The 17,704-nt window shown below is 38.7% G+C and overlaps 2 protein-coding genes across 13 annotated transcripts in view; both read left to right on the top strand.

Annotated features, from left to right (window-relative positions):
• gpx2 (glutathione peroxidase 2) overlaps window positions 1–2,864 on the top strand; it is a 47,322-nt gene extending 44,458 nt beyond the window's left edge. For 8 of the 9 annotated variants that reach the window (XM_061895120.1, XM_061895121.1, XM_061895126.1 and 5 more), the window contains 2 exons: window positions 698–919; window positions 2,124–2,864. In XM_061895120.1, the coding sequence (XP_061751104.1) occupies window positions 698–919; window positions 2,124–2,483 (582 nt within the window). In that variant the 3' untranslated portion in view covers window positions 2,484–2,864. Of the gene's footprint in view, window positions 1–641; window positions 920–2,123 lie in introns of all 9 variants that reach the window. The other variant, XM_061895128.1, reaches the window with a different exon arrangement.
• Window positions 2,865–5,082: 2,218 nt separating this feature from the next.
• Window positions 5,083–17,704, top strand: part of LOC133549571 (signal-induced proliferation-associated 1-like protein 1) — a 153,532-nt gene continuing 140,910 nt past the window's right edge. For all 4 annotated transcript variants that reach the window (XM_061895115.1, XM_061895118.1, XM_061895117.1 and 1 more), the window contains exon 1: window positions 5,083–5,399. The gene's annotated coding sequence lies outside the window, so the exon portion shown is untranslated. The remainder of the gene's footprint in view (window positions 5,400–17,704) is intronic.

The following is a 17,704-nucleotide window of genomic DNA, read 5'->3' as shown; positions in this document are numbered from 1 at the left end:
TGTAATGTTCCACTAAGGTTCACCGTTGTTATCTGTACTAATCATATTCCTTGCCCATTAACTTATAATGTATTGCTGGTTTGTAAAGTGAGTTAGAGGAAGAAGATAAATTATTAACACTATGAAACCTGAGGTTGCACTATCATGCAGTTAAGGTGATCCCGCTTGTGTTTATTTTATTTCTGACTTCAGTACATTTATATTTAACATGTGACAATTATTGGCACCATGATTAAATTACATTTTTCAGCATCTAGAGAGCTTCTGCCCAAGATGTTTTAACTCTAGCTGAAGAATTGAATGTAGTATGTTGAGCTAAATAAATATAATTTTTAAAAATGATTAGACCTACGGAGACTGGGTTCATGTTTCACTGAGGTCTTTTTTCATCATGTTACATATTTAATGACTGATATGTTGTTGGAGACTTCAAAATTTAACTTTTCAACACTTTTAAAAAGTGCATCTATGCAACTCTTAATAACAACTTAACATCTTATTCCAATAAGGTAAACCAACACATTTTAAAGTGGTGTTATGCATCATTTTGAATAAGAGTATAGAATGTCCCGAGTGTATCAGTTTCCCTGCAGAGTGATGTCTAACCACCCCCATGTAGCAGCTCCTCCTTCACCACTCAGGTACTTCCTCACATGAAGGTCCAACCTCCCTCATGTGCACTTCTCTGCTGCTGAAGATGTCGTTCATCGTCAAGACCTTTTATGACCTGAAGGCCACCACGCTGGAGGGCGACCTGGTGGACTTCAACGTGTTCCGAGGGCGAGTGGTGCTGATAGAGAATGTGGCCTCGCTCTGAGGCACCACCAGCCAGGACTTCAGCCAGCTCAACCACCTCCAGAGCAAGTATCCACATCGGCTGGTGGTCCTGGCTTTCCCCTGTAACCAGTTTGGATATCAGGTCAGTTAAAAAGTTGTATCTTCTCAATTTCCAGTATTATAAAAATTAAACCAGAGTATACTTTGGAGTAGTGTGAATATTTCATGGGAGCACCATTGATCTCTAGCACTACCTTAAGCCACTTGAGCAAGGTTGTTACTATAGTTAGTTATTAACAGGGTTCGTACAGGTGCTTAAAAACCTTGAAAATGCTTGGATTTTAATGTTGTTTTCAAGGTTTGAAAAATGCTTGAATTTTGGGTGAAGTGTTTGTAAATGTTCATCATATTTCTCGGCAGTCTGACTCAATACCATGAATTGATTAACGTGGACCCCTACTTAAACAATTTGAAAAACTTATTTGGGTCTTACAATTTAGTGGTCAATTGTATGAAATATGTACTGTACTGTGCAATCTACTAATAAAAGTTTCAATCAATCAATCAAAAGGGTAATTATAAATTGGCAAAAAAATAAATACGTTTCCTTAAAAATCAAAGCCAGGCGCTTGCTCTGTTGGGTTTGCATGAGCGCTTACATTAGGTGGTTGTCATGCCAGTGCCATATATACGGCTTTGTGTCGCCCCCAAAATGACAGTGGTGCATCGGTCCATCATGCCGGGAGGTTGTTGTTTTAATGAGCAAATGTATGCATGAATTATGATACAATCAAACAAGTAAACTATATTAATTAATTATTTCTTGTGAGGAATGATGCTACGAACAAACAAACGTTTGCAAACACCAATGACATTGAATAGTCTACAGAAACACTGCTTCATTTTCTATGCCCCATTCAGTTAATAAGTGCTGATTCAATGTTAGGCTTAGGTTTTAGCAGATTTTCCATATTTTTCCTACAGACAGCATTTGATGACCTCAAACAACAAGACTTTGCATTGATTCACACTGGTTTTCACCTTTTAAAGGGTGCTGGAAAAACTGGAAAATGTATCTTGAAAGTTCTTAAAAAGTGTTTGAATTTGGCCATGAAAAAGTTGTACGAAGCCTGTATAAATTTATGGCTTATTTTAAAAAGTTTTGGTATCCTTATTGGAAAACTTCCATGTCACCCAGTTTCAACACAAAGTTCTGTTGTAGATGTTGGTTTGCCCCAAAACAGAGAGCACGGTTTACCAAGTTGCCTTATTGTAAAATGTGTGTGGTACACTTTTGCGAAATATGCATTGCAAAAAAAATAACAGAATAAATGCTTTTTTTACAGGAGAATTGTACCAATGCCGAGATCCTAAATTCACTCCAACATGTACGTCCAGGAGAAGGATTCCAACCTAACTTCACCGTCTTTGAGAAGTGTGACGTGAACGGATCAAACACTCATCCCGTCTTCGCCTATCTCAAAGACAAACTCCCATATCCTGAAGATGACCCCACACCTCTCATGCAGGACCCAAAATATCTGGTTTGGAGTCCTGTTAATAGGACGGACGTGTCCTGGAACTTTGAAAAGTTCCTCATCGCACCCGAGGGAGAGCCTTTTAAAAGATATAGCAAAACCTTCCCCACAGTTAACATAGAGCCTGATATTCAGAGATTATTAAAACTAACCAAAACTTTAAAATGAGGACTTTTTAATCCACATGTCTGAGTCTTATTTCATGACGGTGATATTTTTAAAACACAAAAGACATATCATCTGACGCTCCATAAGTGCTAAAAAGTGGTGGATGCATAAAGTCAACCCCTCTGTTCTCAATTGAGCTAATAAAGTAAATGTGTTGTGTGTTTGCTTAGCCAGCAGATGGTGCTATACACTTGATTAAAGATATGATGCTGCAATGCTTTTAATCAACATTCACCTCACACACTTGCAAGATTTTTGGTTGCAGGAAAATGTTTCAAAGCTTGTTTTACATGTTTCAAAAACAGTTTTGGAGACATTTTCTCTGTGCCTGTGATGCAATCTTTCAATAAACATGACACGACTGCTGCACAATTCAATCAATTAACAAGTCAATCAAATGTTTTAGAATTGCATGAGACAACATATCAGAAAAGCTAAGAATGACGTTCAACTATCTATTCGACTGCAACCTGTAAATGATTTCAATAACTCTACCTAATCAATCCATCCATTTTCTACCGCTTATTCCCTTTTGGGGTCGCGAAGGGCGCTGGCGCCTATCTTAGCTACAATCGGGCGGAAGGCGGTGTACGCCCTGGACAAGTCGCAGACGTCTACCTAATGTTATGACGATATTATTGCACTTTAATTTAAATTTACTCCCAGGATTTTTTGCATCGTCTGCATGCTGCTTCATTTAGTTTATGTGGAATTTCTGCCATAGTTTAGCATACTTTCTAAGATATATGCATGCCACAGACACTGCTTAACTATATAACACATCATCCTCTCTTCATGGAGTTTGCTTATGTCTGTCGACACACGGTCAGTCTAGGTTTTGTCTGCAGGCTAGTAGAAGTGATCTTCTGCGCTACTCCTCACCTCATGGCTGCTATGGGCCACACTGGTTGTAGCCTCTATTGCCATTTCAGTTGTCCAATTAAATATTGTCTCTTACAAATATAGTAATGCTCAGTTTTGATGACACTGTCAGAGACCTATTGATTTAACACAGAGGTCACCAACCTTTTTGAAACCAAGAGCTGCTTCTTGGGTACTGATTAATGTGAAGGGCTACCAGTTTAATACACACTTAAATAAATTTCCAGAAATAGCCAATTTGCTCAATTAACCTTTAATAAATAAATCTATAGATATATAAAAATTAGGTATTTCTGTCTGTCATTCCATCGTACATTTTCTTTCCTTTTACGGAAGGTTTTTTGTAGAGAATAAATGATGAAAAAAACACTTAATTGAACAGTTTAAAAGAGGACAAAACAAAAAAAAATGAAAATAACATTTTGAAACATAGTTTATCTTCAATTTCGACTCTTTAAAATTCAAAATACAACCGAAAAATATGAAGAGAAAAACTAGCTAATTTGAATCTTTTTGAAAAAATAAAAAAATGAATTCATGGAACATCATTAGTTATTTTTCCTGATTAAGATTATTTTTTTAATTTTGATGACATGTTTTAAATAGGTTAAAATCCAATCCGCACTTTGTTAGAATATATAACAAATTGGACAAAGCTATATTTCTAAAAAAGACAAATCATTATTTCTTCTAGATTTTCCAGAACAAAAATTTTAAAATAAATTCAAAAGACTTTGAAATAAGATTTAAATTTGATTCTACAGATTTTCTAGATTTCTCAGAATATTTATTTTGAATTTTAATCATAAGTTTGAAGAAATATTTCACAAATATTCTTCGTCGAAAAAACAGAAGCTAAAATGAAGAATTAAATTAAAATGTATTTATTATTCTTTACAAAAAAAAAAAAAAACTTGAACATTGATTTAAATTGTCTGGGAAGAAGAGGAAGGAATTAAAAAGGTATATGTGTTTAAAAATCCTAAAATTATTTTTAAGGATGTATTTTTTCTCAAAAAATGTCTTTCTGAAAGTTATAAGAAGCAAAGTAAAAAAAAAATTATTTATTTGAACAAGTGAAGACCAAGTCTTTAAAATATTTTCTTGGATTTTCAAATTCTATTTGAGTTTTGTCTCTCTTAGAATTAAAAATGTCGAGCAAAGCGAGACCAGCTTGCTAGTAAATAAATAAAATTCAAAAAATAGAGGTAGCTCACTGTTAAGTGCTGCTATTAGAGCTATTTTTAGAACAGGCCAGCGGGCAACTCATCTGGTCCTTACGGGCTACCTGGTGCCCGTGGGCACCGCGTTGGTGACCCTTGATTTAACATGTTAAAATTTGGTTAGAACTCCACTGCATTGCATTATTGTTTACATGAGATACTTGACTGGGGATAATGTGTACCTATGTAAAGATCATTTACACCAAGCTTTGCGTCTCCAAATTTATAGGACGATTAGAAATCATTTCTAAGCTATATCTTAATTTTTTGAAATTTGTCTTTTAAGTGGTCGATATAAAAATCTCGCTCGTTGCCACATTTTTTTCAAGTAGACATTAAGAAACGACGTCATAACTTCCGTTTGGTTCTTTTACAGACAGAGTGAGTGCTCTTCGTTTCCTCCCGCCGTACACACACCACAGGTGAGCCCTGTCAGCCCTGTTGCCACGGGAACGTTTCGCTTTCTCCTCTCGGGCTTTCTCGCGAGACTTGAAGGGAAGCAGAGGATAGGCAGGCAGAGCGAATGAGCTCATCCTTTCAGCAGCTGCATAGCGGAGCGAGGCAAAGCTGTAACTTTCTATCAAACTTCTAAGTTGCGCCTCGGCGGGAGGCGAGGGGCCATCTTGGGTTACAAAGTCAAGTGGACGCTCCACGATTGCCATTAGAATACAACATAGAGAAGAAGCGGGTCGCCTGCGCTGTTAATGTCACGGACGCGTGAGAGCTCGAGTACAACAAAAGAAAGGAAATACGGTGCTTCGTCTTCGTCTTGTGCTCAAAAGAAGAGGGAGGGGGAAAAGGCAGAACGAAGGTGAGTGGATTGTGGTGCACTGGTCACACTCACGTACACGTCTGCCGCCGCCGCCACCGCGGAGGACGAAGCAAAAAAGGTGCAGTGATGAGTCAGTGTGGAGCCATGTTTTCTTGATTTTTTAACTCTAAAATAGAGGTGAGAAAGGTTCGGTGGAAAACGAACTTCACCAAGGCTATCCAAAATACGCATTCTACCCAGTAGTGCTTTGGGGTCCCATTCACAGGTGGTACCATGAACGTCACACCACAGTAGACGTGTATGCTTCCGTGCTACTTCAGGAACATCTGTTTATACAGTCTTGCTGTGTGCGAGTGAATGTTGGTAACATTGTTGACTTGTGCTTGTATGTTGGTACAATGTTTTCTTGTTATATGTGAGACATGTCACATAACATGAACACTTAAATAACAGTCCATGACAGTTACTCGTCACATGTCTGTAGATGTGGGCGCTCATTCACAGGTGGTACAGTGAACGTTACATCATAGTAACCGAATTTAAGAACACCTGTCAACAAAATGACTCAGTATCGGATGTGTATCAATTTCAGTTATGCCTGCCTGCCCCGAGCAAGCTTGACTGTGTGCAACTGAATGCTAGTTTATAACATTGTTGTGCTTTTACGTTGTTCACTAACCCTTTTTGAAACCTTCCTTGTTTCAAATCTGACAGACCACATTTCAAGAAAATATTACTGCTCTGTGTTGACCCTGTGATGAGGTTGTCCACCGTGTACACCGCCTACTGCAGGGGTGTCAAACTCAAATATAGAGTGGGCCAAAATTTTAAACGGAACAAAGCCGCGGGCCAATGTTGAACAAATTAACCTTTTAATAGGGACCCAAACAAGTTTTGCATTAAATATTGAACAAGCAAGGCTTATATAACTTTACTGATATTCAAAATCCAGTTTCAAATAATAATATTAATCATTAAAAAAATATCAATGGCATATCAAATACAATTTAAATACAAATGTTATGCTTTTTTTTCTATTTGCAATCTTCTGAGGCAAATATCAATTTTTTTTCCACAGGCTAATAATAAATTTGAAAATAAAATAACAATAATGAATGAACCAAACATTCAAGCCTTGAAGTAGCAAAAGAAAATGCATGAATAAAACGTTAATTATTGGTCAGTTTGCTGGAAGTTTCCCGGAAGAGTTAGTGCTTCAAGGGGTTCTGGGTATTTGTTCTGTTGTGTTACGGTGCGGATGTTCACCCGGAATGTGTTTGTCATTCTTGTTTGGTTTGGGTTCACAGTGTTGCACATATTTGTAACAGTGCTAAAGTTGTTTATATGGCCACCCTCAGTGTGACCTGTATGGCTGTTGGCCAAGTATGCATTGCATTCACATGTGCGTGTGTGTGTGTGTGTGTGTAAAAGCCACAAATATTATGTGACACGCTGTTAGTATGGAGGAAAAGCGGACGTGACGACAGGTTGTAGACAACGCTAAAGGCAGTGCCTTAAATGCACGCCCCCAATATAGTTATCCAGGTGGAAATCGGTAGGAATTCGGGAGAATGGTTGCCCCGGGAGATTTTCGGGAGGGGCACTGAACTTCGGGAGTCTACCGGGAAAATTACGAGGGTTGGCAAGTATGACTATTAGCGGGGAATGCGGTGTTACAGCGGCACCGACGCTGTAACACCAGATCTAATGCTTAATTGATATTGCCTCAACGTCCAAATTAAATTACACGACGGGCCAGATTTGGCCCGTGGGCCAGAGTTTGACACCCATGGCCTACAGCCTGAATGCAGCTGGGATAGGCTCCGGCACCCCTGCGCCACTGAAGGGGACACGCGGTAGAAAATGGATGGAACGATTACTTTTTATAAGGGGTGTTACGAATAATTTTAACAACAATTCGATTCAATATTTGTGATTGCAATTCAGGGACGTTCCAAAGCGATTCAGTGAGTTGAAATCGATTCAGTAACTTTTCCGCTAAACAAAATCAACCGATGTGACTCTGAAATAAATACTGTATACTAAACACTGCATGTTAGGTTTCTGGTATTCTGTTATATTTTGTAAGATAATTAGATATGAATGTGTTATGTATATAAACAAGCAACAGGACAATTAATGGCCAATGCAGTCACATCTTATCTGAATAAAATACAATCATCACTGAATTAGCAAGAAGAAACCTTTTTTGCTCACATTTTCAACATTCAAGCAATTTTTAATTAATGTACAGTAACTAACATTTTAAAAGTAGATTTACCTGCTAAATGAAGTTCCTCGACTTCGCCTTACAGTATCTGATGGACGACCGTGTCCCAGGTGTGCGTAAGCGTGATGCCCCCTCAACCCTGTTGATGAGGTCGGTTTCTCCCTTTTTATATTTCATAGCCCCCTTGATCCATCCATTTTCTACCGCTTGTCCCTTTTTGGTGTTGTGGGGGGTGCTGGAGCCTATCTCAGCTGCATCCGGGCAGAAGGCGAGATACACCATGGACAAGTCGCCACCTCCTCCTCTTGATCCATCTCTTGTATTTATTTGTTTCTGATTAAAGCACTTCTCCTTGGCTACTAGTTGTTGTCGTTTCACTTTGTGTTCTGGAAATCAATGCGTCGTTTTAACGCGCTGCTCTGTCACTTCTTTTGTACTCGGTGGCCTAGTGGTTAGTGTCCACCCTGAGATCGGTAGGTGGGGAGTTCAAACCCTGGCCGAGTCATACCAAAGACTGTTAAAAAATGGGACCCATTGCCTCCCTGCTTGGCACTCAGCATCAAGGGTTGGAATTGGGGGTTAAATCACCATAAATGATTCCCAGGCGCGGCACTGCTGCTGCCCACTGCTCCCCTCACTTTCCATGGGGTGATCAAGGGGATGGGTCAATGCAGAGGACAAATTTCACCACACCTAATGTGTGTGTGACAATCATTGGTACTTTAACTTTAACTAACTTAAAGGTGTGTTGCGGCTTTATATTATTGTGTTGTGTCGTTTGACTTTGTTGTGGCTTTTGCAATCTTGCTATAGCTAAAGGTTTTGTGTCGTAATTAATGATATCGTCTTGTTACGTTAGCTTTTGTTGTGACCTTTATTGACCACCGGAGCTATCCACCGTTTTTGTTTTGATGAGGCCAGTGAGGGGCAAATAGACTTAAAGGGGAACTGCACTTTTTTGGAATTTTGCCTAACGTTCACAAGTATCCAACACATTCATACCAATATGTGTAGTGTGTACAATATTTTGGAAATTTTAAGCATTGCTTGAACTAATTCCTAGGAACATTTATTTCCGTATCCATAGCATTAGACTTCCGACTTCCGGCAACAAATTCTGCATACAAACATCAGTGTTTTTTTAATCATGGCAGACTTTATAATAGACAAGGAAGATGAGGATTCACAACCTTATTTTTTTAAGCTGAACATGTGGAAAATGAACTACTTTTTCCAGAAATAAACACAAAAAGAGAATGAAACTTTGGAGCAGATGAAAGCCGAGAGAGATAGATAGATAGATAGTACTTTATTTATTCCGTCAGGAGAGTTCCTTCAGGAAAATTACAATTTTCAGCACAATCCCATTCAAGATCAGACAAACATTACAGGGAGACAGAACAGGATCGCTGACGGGTCTGCCGGCTTCCAGCGCCCCTTACAAAAAAGATGACATACAGGTAAACAAGGGGGGGGGGGAGAAAAAAATAGAAGATTAAAATACAATTAAAAAATCGGTCTTAGCCTAGGCCCTGGAGTGGGGGTGCAGACTGAGGCCAAGGGAAAAAAAAAACAAAAACAACAACAACTCATAGCCATAGTACACATCCCTCTTCCATGTGTGTAAGAGGGAAACATCAAACATCAAAGAACACAGAGGACATTAAAGCAGCAGATACAACCAGACACTTCTACATACAGCTATGAATAAATAAATGATAAATGATAAATGGGTTGTACTTGTATAGCGCTTTTCTACCTTCAAGGTACTCAAAGCGCTTTGACACTACTTCCACATGTACCCATTCACAAACACATTCACACACTGATGGAGGGAGCTGCCATGCAAGGCGCCAACCAGCACCCATCAGGAGCAAGGGTGAAGTGTCTTGCTCAGGACACAACGGACGTGACGAGGTTGGTACTAGGTGGGATTTGAACCAGGGACACTCGGGTTGCGCACGGCCACTCTCCCACTGCGCCACGCCGTCCCAAAAAAGTAAAATAAACATATCCACTGTGGTGGCCTCTGCGGTGTTCCACGCCATTGTCTGCTGGGGAGGAGGGGGCATGGCCAGAGACAGAAGCAGACCCAACAAGGCAACCAAGACAGCCGACTCCACTCTTGGCCAGTGTCCAGTCTGCATGGATGAGCGAGGATACGTCCAAGGTGACTGAGGTGTCCGACACATGCTCACCCAGTCAAGACACCGCGAAGCCTCTCCGTCCCAGTAGCTCAGTGCTAGCTCCACAGTCCTGTCCCCTCATCCGCATCTCCTCCAGTACATCCAAACAGACTCTGGTGTAGCAGAGACCCTGCAGCTGGTCTCCATGGCCAAAAGGCTCCCGGGAGGAGTGAGGTCGGCGTCACTTGGACGCTGCAAATGTGGAGCTTAGAGCCAAGCCATGGTGACATAAATGGAGTGCTTACCCAAAATCAGTAGGAAAAAACGTCCCCGGCCAACTGGACCAAACACACAACTGTCCATCTAGTAAGTTACTATAATATTAACCATGATACACGCAGCACATCATGCGTGTTAGTACAACTACATTGAATATACTATCAAGCTAGCTGTGTACAAATAAAACATAACATATGGGCTAAAACTTTACAGATAATGTAATAAGATTGTTCATGTTTTTCAGTCAGTACAGATTTGTGTCTTATCGCATTGTGTTGTGCATTACAAACTCAAACACGATTCAGGTGCTGACAAAGAAGCTATCTAAACTGTTGCCGTAACTAGCTCACGGTTAATACCGTAGCACGCCGACTTGTTAATACGCTAGAAATAAATTCCTTTGTATTCGCTCTTACAAAAACAATGTCGCTACAGTTTGGTTATTATACAGGTTACAGAACATATATTAAGTATTGTTAGCGTTTTTTCAATGCATTTTTAAAATGATATAGAAGTATAATTGATGGCTCCCATTAGCTGCATTGTTAGCTAACTAGTATGAGCCGATTTTTAAATGCTAGACTGCGAACAACAAAATATAATTTGTCTTCTTGTCCCTCCAAAGTCTTGTGAAGGATAGGCAAAATATATTTAAAAAAGTGCAGTTCCCCTTTAACGTGTAATGTCCTTATCATTAAAAGTGCTAAACTTCATATAAAGCCTACCATTCTTAAATCCAATGTTTTCCTTTTTGTAACATATCAAATGGGTTTTACTTGTACATCAATTCCCTTTTAAAACAATCTTGGATCGATCCCTGTCTTCTGGAAAGCAAACTTGCTGAGCACAGATCAATATAATTAGAAATTTAGGAATATAAATTGATCAATGAAAATATTGATCAATTGTTACACCCCTACTTTTCTGTTTAGTTAGTTTATACCAGGGGTAGGGAACCTATGGCTCTAGAGCCAGATGTGGTTCTTTTGATGGATGCATCTGGCTCTCAGATTAATCTTAGCTGACATTGCTTAACATGATAAGAAATTAATATTTCCACTGGTAATCGGAGTTAAAAATAATGTTCAAAATACAAAACATTCTCCTGCATTTTAATCCATCCATTCGTTTTCTGACGCATCTGTTCAAGAAGGCGCATTAATGGTAAGAAGTATTCTATTTATTACTGGTTAGCTTCAGAATAAAAATGTTATTAAAAAGAATATGAGAGTTATTGTACTCCAAAAATGTTGACGTTACTTAAAAATGCACGCATTTAGTTCTATTCATTGTTAAAAAATAATATAAGGCTCTCATGGAAATACATTTTAAAATATTTGGCTTTCATGGCTCTCTCAGCCAAAAAGGTTCCCGACCCCTGGTTTATACCATTCCACTCTGACAACCCGCCAGGCCCTCAGTACTCAAAAGGCACTTTACCTTATATAACCTGCCAATCTAGGCCTGAATCTTAGCGCTTGTTTCTGTCAAGTAAAAAAGGGGGTCTTTGGAGTTCAGCTCCGGACAAGGATCAGAATCGTTGACATTCTTTTAAGGCTTAGTTAACCCACAGTGGCATGATTTATCACAATACCATCTTCACTTTTGTGACTCTAATCTTTTGCTTTGTCTGCTTCAATTGCATCTAATTGTAACCGTTATTTATATTACTTTCTTTCTTGTTGTTTGGAGTTCTTGGGAATCATAAGCAGCTGCTACATATCATCACAGAGGAAAGTATGCATGCTCTACTTTAATATAGTGCTGGCCAAGGTTAAGGAAATACAGCATTGTTCAGGCTGCACAGCACATGTTTAGACTAGTTTACAGTCCTGTCTGTAGGATTGTGAAACAAGAAAAATCCCAGTGGAATTATCCAATTGTTGCTAACTTGTAGTCTGGCTTTTGTTTTTGTTGGTAACTTTGAGGCATTCTTCGTCACATGTTTGGTTGCGATCATCTCCTTGATTCCTGGCCAATCTTGCGGTGTATCAAGTTCAGTGTTGAATGAGTGACAATTAAAACAGGCACTGAGGAAAAAGCTGGTTTTAATTTAAGGTAGCTGTTTTATAGCCCAGTGCTAGATTTGAGTGAGAAATCTGTGACAAAGGGTTTTTTGCTTATTTATCATGTGTTACGTTGCCTATGAACAGGGATGCAACGATTCATTGTTTAATTTGATTCGAAAAAAGTTTTGACTTTTTTCTGTTGCTTTGATTAATCAGTAAATGAGTGTAACTAATAAAAGAGTACAGGGAACTTGAAATAGGCGGACAAAGTCTCTGCATGTCCACTGTGTGTGAGTGCCCTAATCTGTGTGGCAATGAAAAGAAAATACTTTTGCATTTTTGTTAGCTTTTTGCCGTCACATTGTGAAAACTCATAAATTGGCCGGAGCATTGTATAAACTGCAGTGTTAGAGGCGAGGAAAATTGCGACCTATAGGCCGGAAATTTACGGTAGACTTTGTTTTGTTTCAGCCTAATGAAGTTCTCCCATTAAGTAAAAAATCTATGCACCTACATGCTGTGAATTGAGGGAACTAAAGTGGATCTGTGTGATTTCATTTTAAAGCCAATCAAAGACATTGCAAAACTGTGCTTACTTTGGCACATTATTACTGTGCCTCCATCTGGTAAAATTCTATGTTACAAGAGTTTTTATACAGAGGCAACTGAGTCAGATTTCTGTAAGAAAAAAAATCAAGTGTATACAATGCTTTTTTGACGGCTGCTGCTATTGATTATTCTTGTACTGGAGTAATCTATTTATTGTTCGATTAGGGAATAATCAGATAAAACAAATTCTATAGCCTTAATGCGTATTTTAGAGAACATCGTTGAAATAAAGAATGATTTTTCTGTTTGCCATAACCTTAATTCTCTTTTTCAAATAAATGCATATGTAACATTGGAATTACACTTTGAATACGTGTGCGTTTTTAAAAATTAGAAATAAAGAATCTTTCTGCTGTTCACTGTCACACAGATCTCAACTCTCACACGTCACCGCTCTCATGTGCGCTCTCCTGCCGCAGCTGTGCAGCAACTTTGTTTGCGTATTTATAGTTCCGGGCACCCCAAAGCAGGCCGGATTATGTAATTTTGTAGTTTTTGTTTCACTCATTGATAAATCAGAACAATGGAATATAAATTTAAGTTTTTTTATAATCCAATGAATTTGTTTGCTAAAGGGTTTGGCCTATCAAGCTCTGTTAACTTTAAGATTTCTTAACAGTGCCACCATCTGGGTACATTCCATGGTCCATCCATGGTTTTCCATGACACTAAGAGTATGTTCACACTACTAGTCAAAGTGACAAACGTGACAATAATTCGCCAAAATAGAAAAGCAATGGCAAACAAAATGTGGAATTTTTGGGGGGAGTTTTATGTGTTGAGAGGAAGCTCCTTGCTAAAAATGGCTAAAAATTGGCCGAAAGTTACAGAAGAAGAAAAGGCAAACAACTGCACTGAAATGGCAGACTCAGGCGGTCAAGTTAAAATGAAAAAAGCACCAGCATAGTTGAAATCAAATGTCTTTTATTGTATGGATGGGACTTTGCAGGATGTAAGACGTGTCTCACAAAAGTACGAAACTCCAGCGGCATGATAAACATGCACAGCCAGCCTTGTGAAGAAAACTGCCTCACAAGAGAACTATTAGTTTTTTCTATTCAAATTATTGTTTTTGATATAGTTCTACTTAATTAAGTTGATCTTCTTAAAGTGTGTCAAAGTTTGTCAAACAGGACAAAAAAGTCCAGTTATATTGCACGAAAACATCATCATTGTTCGTACTCTGGCTGTTTGTAAGGTATGCTGCAAAATATAAGCTGGCATTTGTTGTTTTTTATTGTTTCACTTCTATAAACACACAGATCTACCGTAGAATATTAAAAGTGATTTGTTTATCATCGCAGTATTGCTATATCAAGATATTACCGTTATGGTGAGCCACATGTCGCATGTTCTATTGCATCGTTAAATACCCTGCGATTCTCAGCCCTACTGTTGAAGTAGTACAACTTTTTTTGGGCAGTGATTGGTATTCATGGCTTAGTTAACAGTTACCAGACAAGACGATATATGTCACATTGAGCAAAAAAGACTGTTCTCTCTAAGGTTTGCCATCCAAACAAACACCGCAGTTCCGATTTTTCTTCCTCAACTGTGCTATTTTGATGCTTTGCATTCTAACAACACAGCACAACAACAAACACGTCTTGTGTTTCATATGCACTGTCTTGCTGCTGTAGAGAGAGCAGTTGCTAAGTTAAGATGCTGTTTCCATTGTCTCGAGGGCTTCAGCTCAGGGGAATAGTTTGAGCACAAGTTGAAAGACAACAACAAGAGGAGCTTTGTGCCGCTTTACAAGTAGCCAACCTGGAATTTGTGGGGTGCAATTATTTTAAGTGACCACCCTAACATGCTTAAATGAACTGTTTGCATTACATACTGAATGGTGTTGTCTTTATTAGGTTCATGGGTCTTCATTTACATTAATAATCATGCCCAACTCATTTAGTGGGCCAGAGACTCTCAGGGCCAAGGATTCTCCTCTATTTGTAGGACTGGTTTCTTGCTTTCGATGTGCTGTTTACCGCTTAAAAACCTCCCCACCTATAAATTTGGTACCACAAAGCCTGTCTGTCTCAAACAGCCTATTGACGGCGAGAGACCAGGCGCCAAACCAAACAGACCTTGGGACTTGTCCCCACATAATCTGCCTGGTGCTCAACACGGCCAATGTGACCGCAGAGGCTAGAGCTGTCTTTGTCATTTTTAACATGACCATAAGGTCAATGGCATAACCTCTAAGATTGAATGAACACACACAATGTTTTCCATAGGAGGTAACAGAAATAAAACAAACCAATAAATTATACAATCAATTTTAAGTAACATTGTAGCATTCTTAACTGTCATTGTCATACTAGTGTGAAGATGTGGTGTAGATTCTGTTCACTTTTGTATTTGCACTGTTGAATTAGCCATATTGTACTTAGCAGCCAGGACAGAGAGGTGTAGCAAATTTGACTAAGGCCCCGTTTACTCTAAGGTTATCCAGGGTAAATCACACCGAACCTTATCCGTGTCCACACACAACAATGCCACCATTTAAGACCCCCGCCTCCCTCTGTCCGCCGGCACAACGCGACCTAGTACGCATGCGCGGAAAAAAGAAATGCGTGCATCATATAGTCACCTCTGACCTGGAAGTGTATTCTTTCTGCGACGGTATAGAAAATGACTGCTCTTGTTGTGAAGAAGAGACAATTCTTTGTTTGGTCTGACGATGAGGTGGAGTTACTCTTAAAAGTGAATCAAAACTATAAAACCACCATGGTGGCGAGGAAGGTTGATTGGTAGTCCTCACCATAGAAATAAGGGGACATTCTGTTACGGTTATTGGAGTGCTACCCATCGCCGGTGGAGGCAAGCTTGAGCAGCAAAGATTTTCCCCACCAAAAGGAGGACATAACTCATACTTTCCAACCCTCCCGACTCCCGAAATTCAGCGCCTCTCCCGAAAACCTCCCGGGACAAATTTTCTCCCGAAATTCAGGTGGAGCTGGAGGCCACGCCCCCTCCAACTCCATTCGGACCTGACTCAGCAATGTTGTGACCCTCTTAAACAGGACAATACTGCCATCTACTGTACATAGAATAGAATAGAATAGAATGTACTTTATTGATCCCTGGGGGAAATTCAGCACCACAGTTCGCTCATTCTAAACAATGATAATAATAAATAATATAAACTATATAATATATGTATACATATATATATATTATTCGTATGTATATATATATATATATATATATATATATATATATATATATATATATATGTGATATATATATATATATATATATATATATATATATATATATATATATATATATATATATATACGAATATATTCTACATATATTTACATTTAAGTGCAGTCAAGGAACATATGCATTAGGGAGTCTGTTCTGAAGCCCACAGTAACTTCATCACGTCGCCTGGTTATCCTGGTTATTGACAACAACGCAATATATTATACCGTCGACGAGCAAAATGAAGAAATACGCTTACAAGTTCCAAAACGAATAGAAACATGAATTTCATTTTATCCAGGAGAGTTCGAAGGGGAAGGGGTATGTTGCCTGTAAATTTTGTAGAATAGACTTCTCCATTGAACACGGTGGCCGAACGGATATACTCAGTCATGAACGGTCAGCGAAGCGTCTGCAACGCAGCATCGTTCACAACCCAGTATTATGGGCCACCTCGCAAAATGGAGACCCGATGGTGTAACTTATGCTGAGACAAAGATGGCTATGCTAATAGCTGGAAGAAACATCCCGTTCTCATTTGCCGATGTCTACAACAAATCCGTGAAGGATATGTTCCCGGATTCGGAGATCGCTCGACACTACGCAAATGGCAGAACAAAGGTTACTCAAATAGTGGAAGGTAAGTGTTGTTGTTGTTGTTGTTTTTTAGTAACTAGTAAGCACAGTACAGTTAGTAGAACAACTGTGTTTTTATTACTGTCTATTTGATAGGTGCCGTCGGAAATTCAACAATTTATTTTATTTATAAATATAATAAAATAAATATATATAGCTAGAATTCACTGAAAGTCAAGTGTTTCATACATATATACAGTATATATATATATATATATATATATATATATATATATATATATATATATATATATATATATATATATATATATACACAGTATATGAAATACTCGAGTTGGTGAATTATACTCCTCCCCTCTTAACCACGCCTCTGCCCCAAACCCGAATACAAAGTGGTGACCCTCACCTCATCCTTGTTTGTGAATTACTTAGTATTTCATGGAAGCTGCTTTATACCCAATCATGGCACCCAACTGTTCCCAATTAGCCTGCACACCTCTGGGATGTTCCATATAAGTGTTCGATGAGCATTCCTCGACTTTACCAGTATTTATTGCCACCTTTCCCAACTTCTTTGTCACGTGTTGCTGGCATCAAATTCTAAAGTTAATGATTATTTAAAAAAAAAAAATGTTTATCAGTTTGAACATCAAATATGTTGTCTTTGTAGTATATTCAACTGAATATGGGTTGAAAATGATTTGCAAATCATTGTATTCCGTTTATACTTACATCTGACACAATTTCCCAACTCATATGGAAACGGGGTTTGTACTATTGAATGAACAACATCATTGCACTTTACCACACTTTGTACACTAGCCTGTCTGTCTATCTTGTTGTTGTTTTAGCCGTATTGTACTGAGCAACCAGGACAGTGACACATGCACTACTATACTCTTGCTACACTAACGATATGCAATCCATTTTCTTTTGACTGGTTGGAAATTAGGGCTGCAACAATCAATCAATTTTAGTTGATTAATTACAACAAAAAAAAACTTAGATTTTATTCTGTTGCTTCGATTAATTTTGATGAGTGTAATCAATAAAAGATGCTAAAATCCGGACGGTATGGAGTGCCCGAAACTTTAAATACACATACATACGGTTTCGCATGGCAATTTTAATAAAGCGCACATGCAAGTTTTTTTAAACTTCTTATTTGATAAATGCACACGTCTAAATTGGCCGTAGTGTGTGAATGTGAGTGTGAATGTTGTCTGTCTATCCGTGCTGGCCCTGCGATGAGGTGGCGACTAGTCCAGGGTGTACGCTGCTTTC

Source organism: Nerophis ophidion, linkage group LG03, assembly GCF_033978795.1.
Source record: "Nerophis ophidion isolate RoL-2023_Sa linkage group LG03, RoL_Noph_v1.0, whole genome shotgun sequence".
Lineage (NCBI taxonomy): Eukaryota > Metazoa > Chordata > Actinopteri > Syngnathiformes > Syngnathidae > Nerophis > Nerophis ophidion.
The sequence above is the reverse complement of the archived record's forward strand: the minus strand, read 5'-3'. Positions and strand labels throughout refer to the sequence as shown.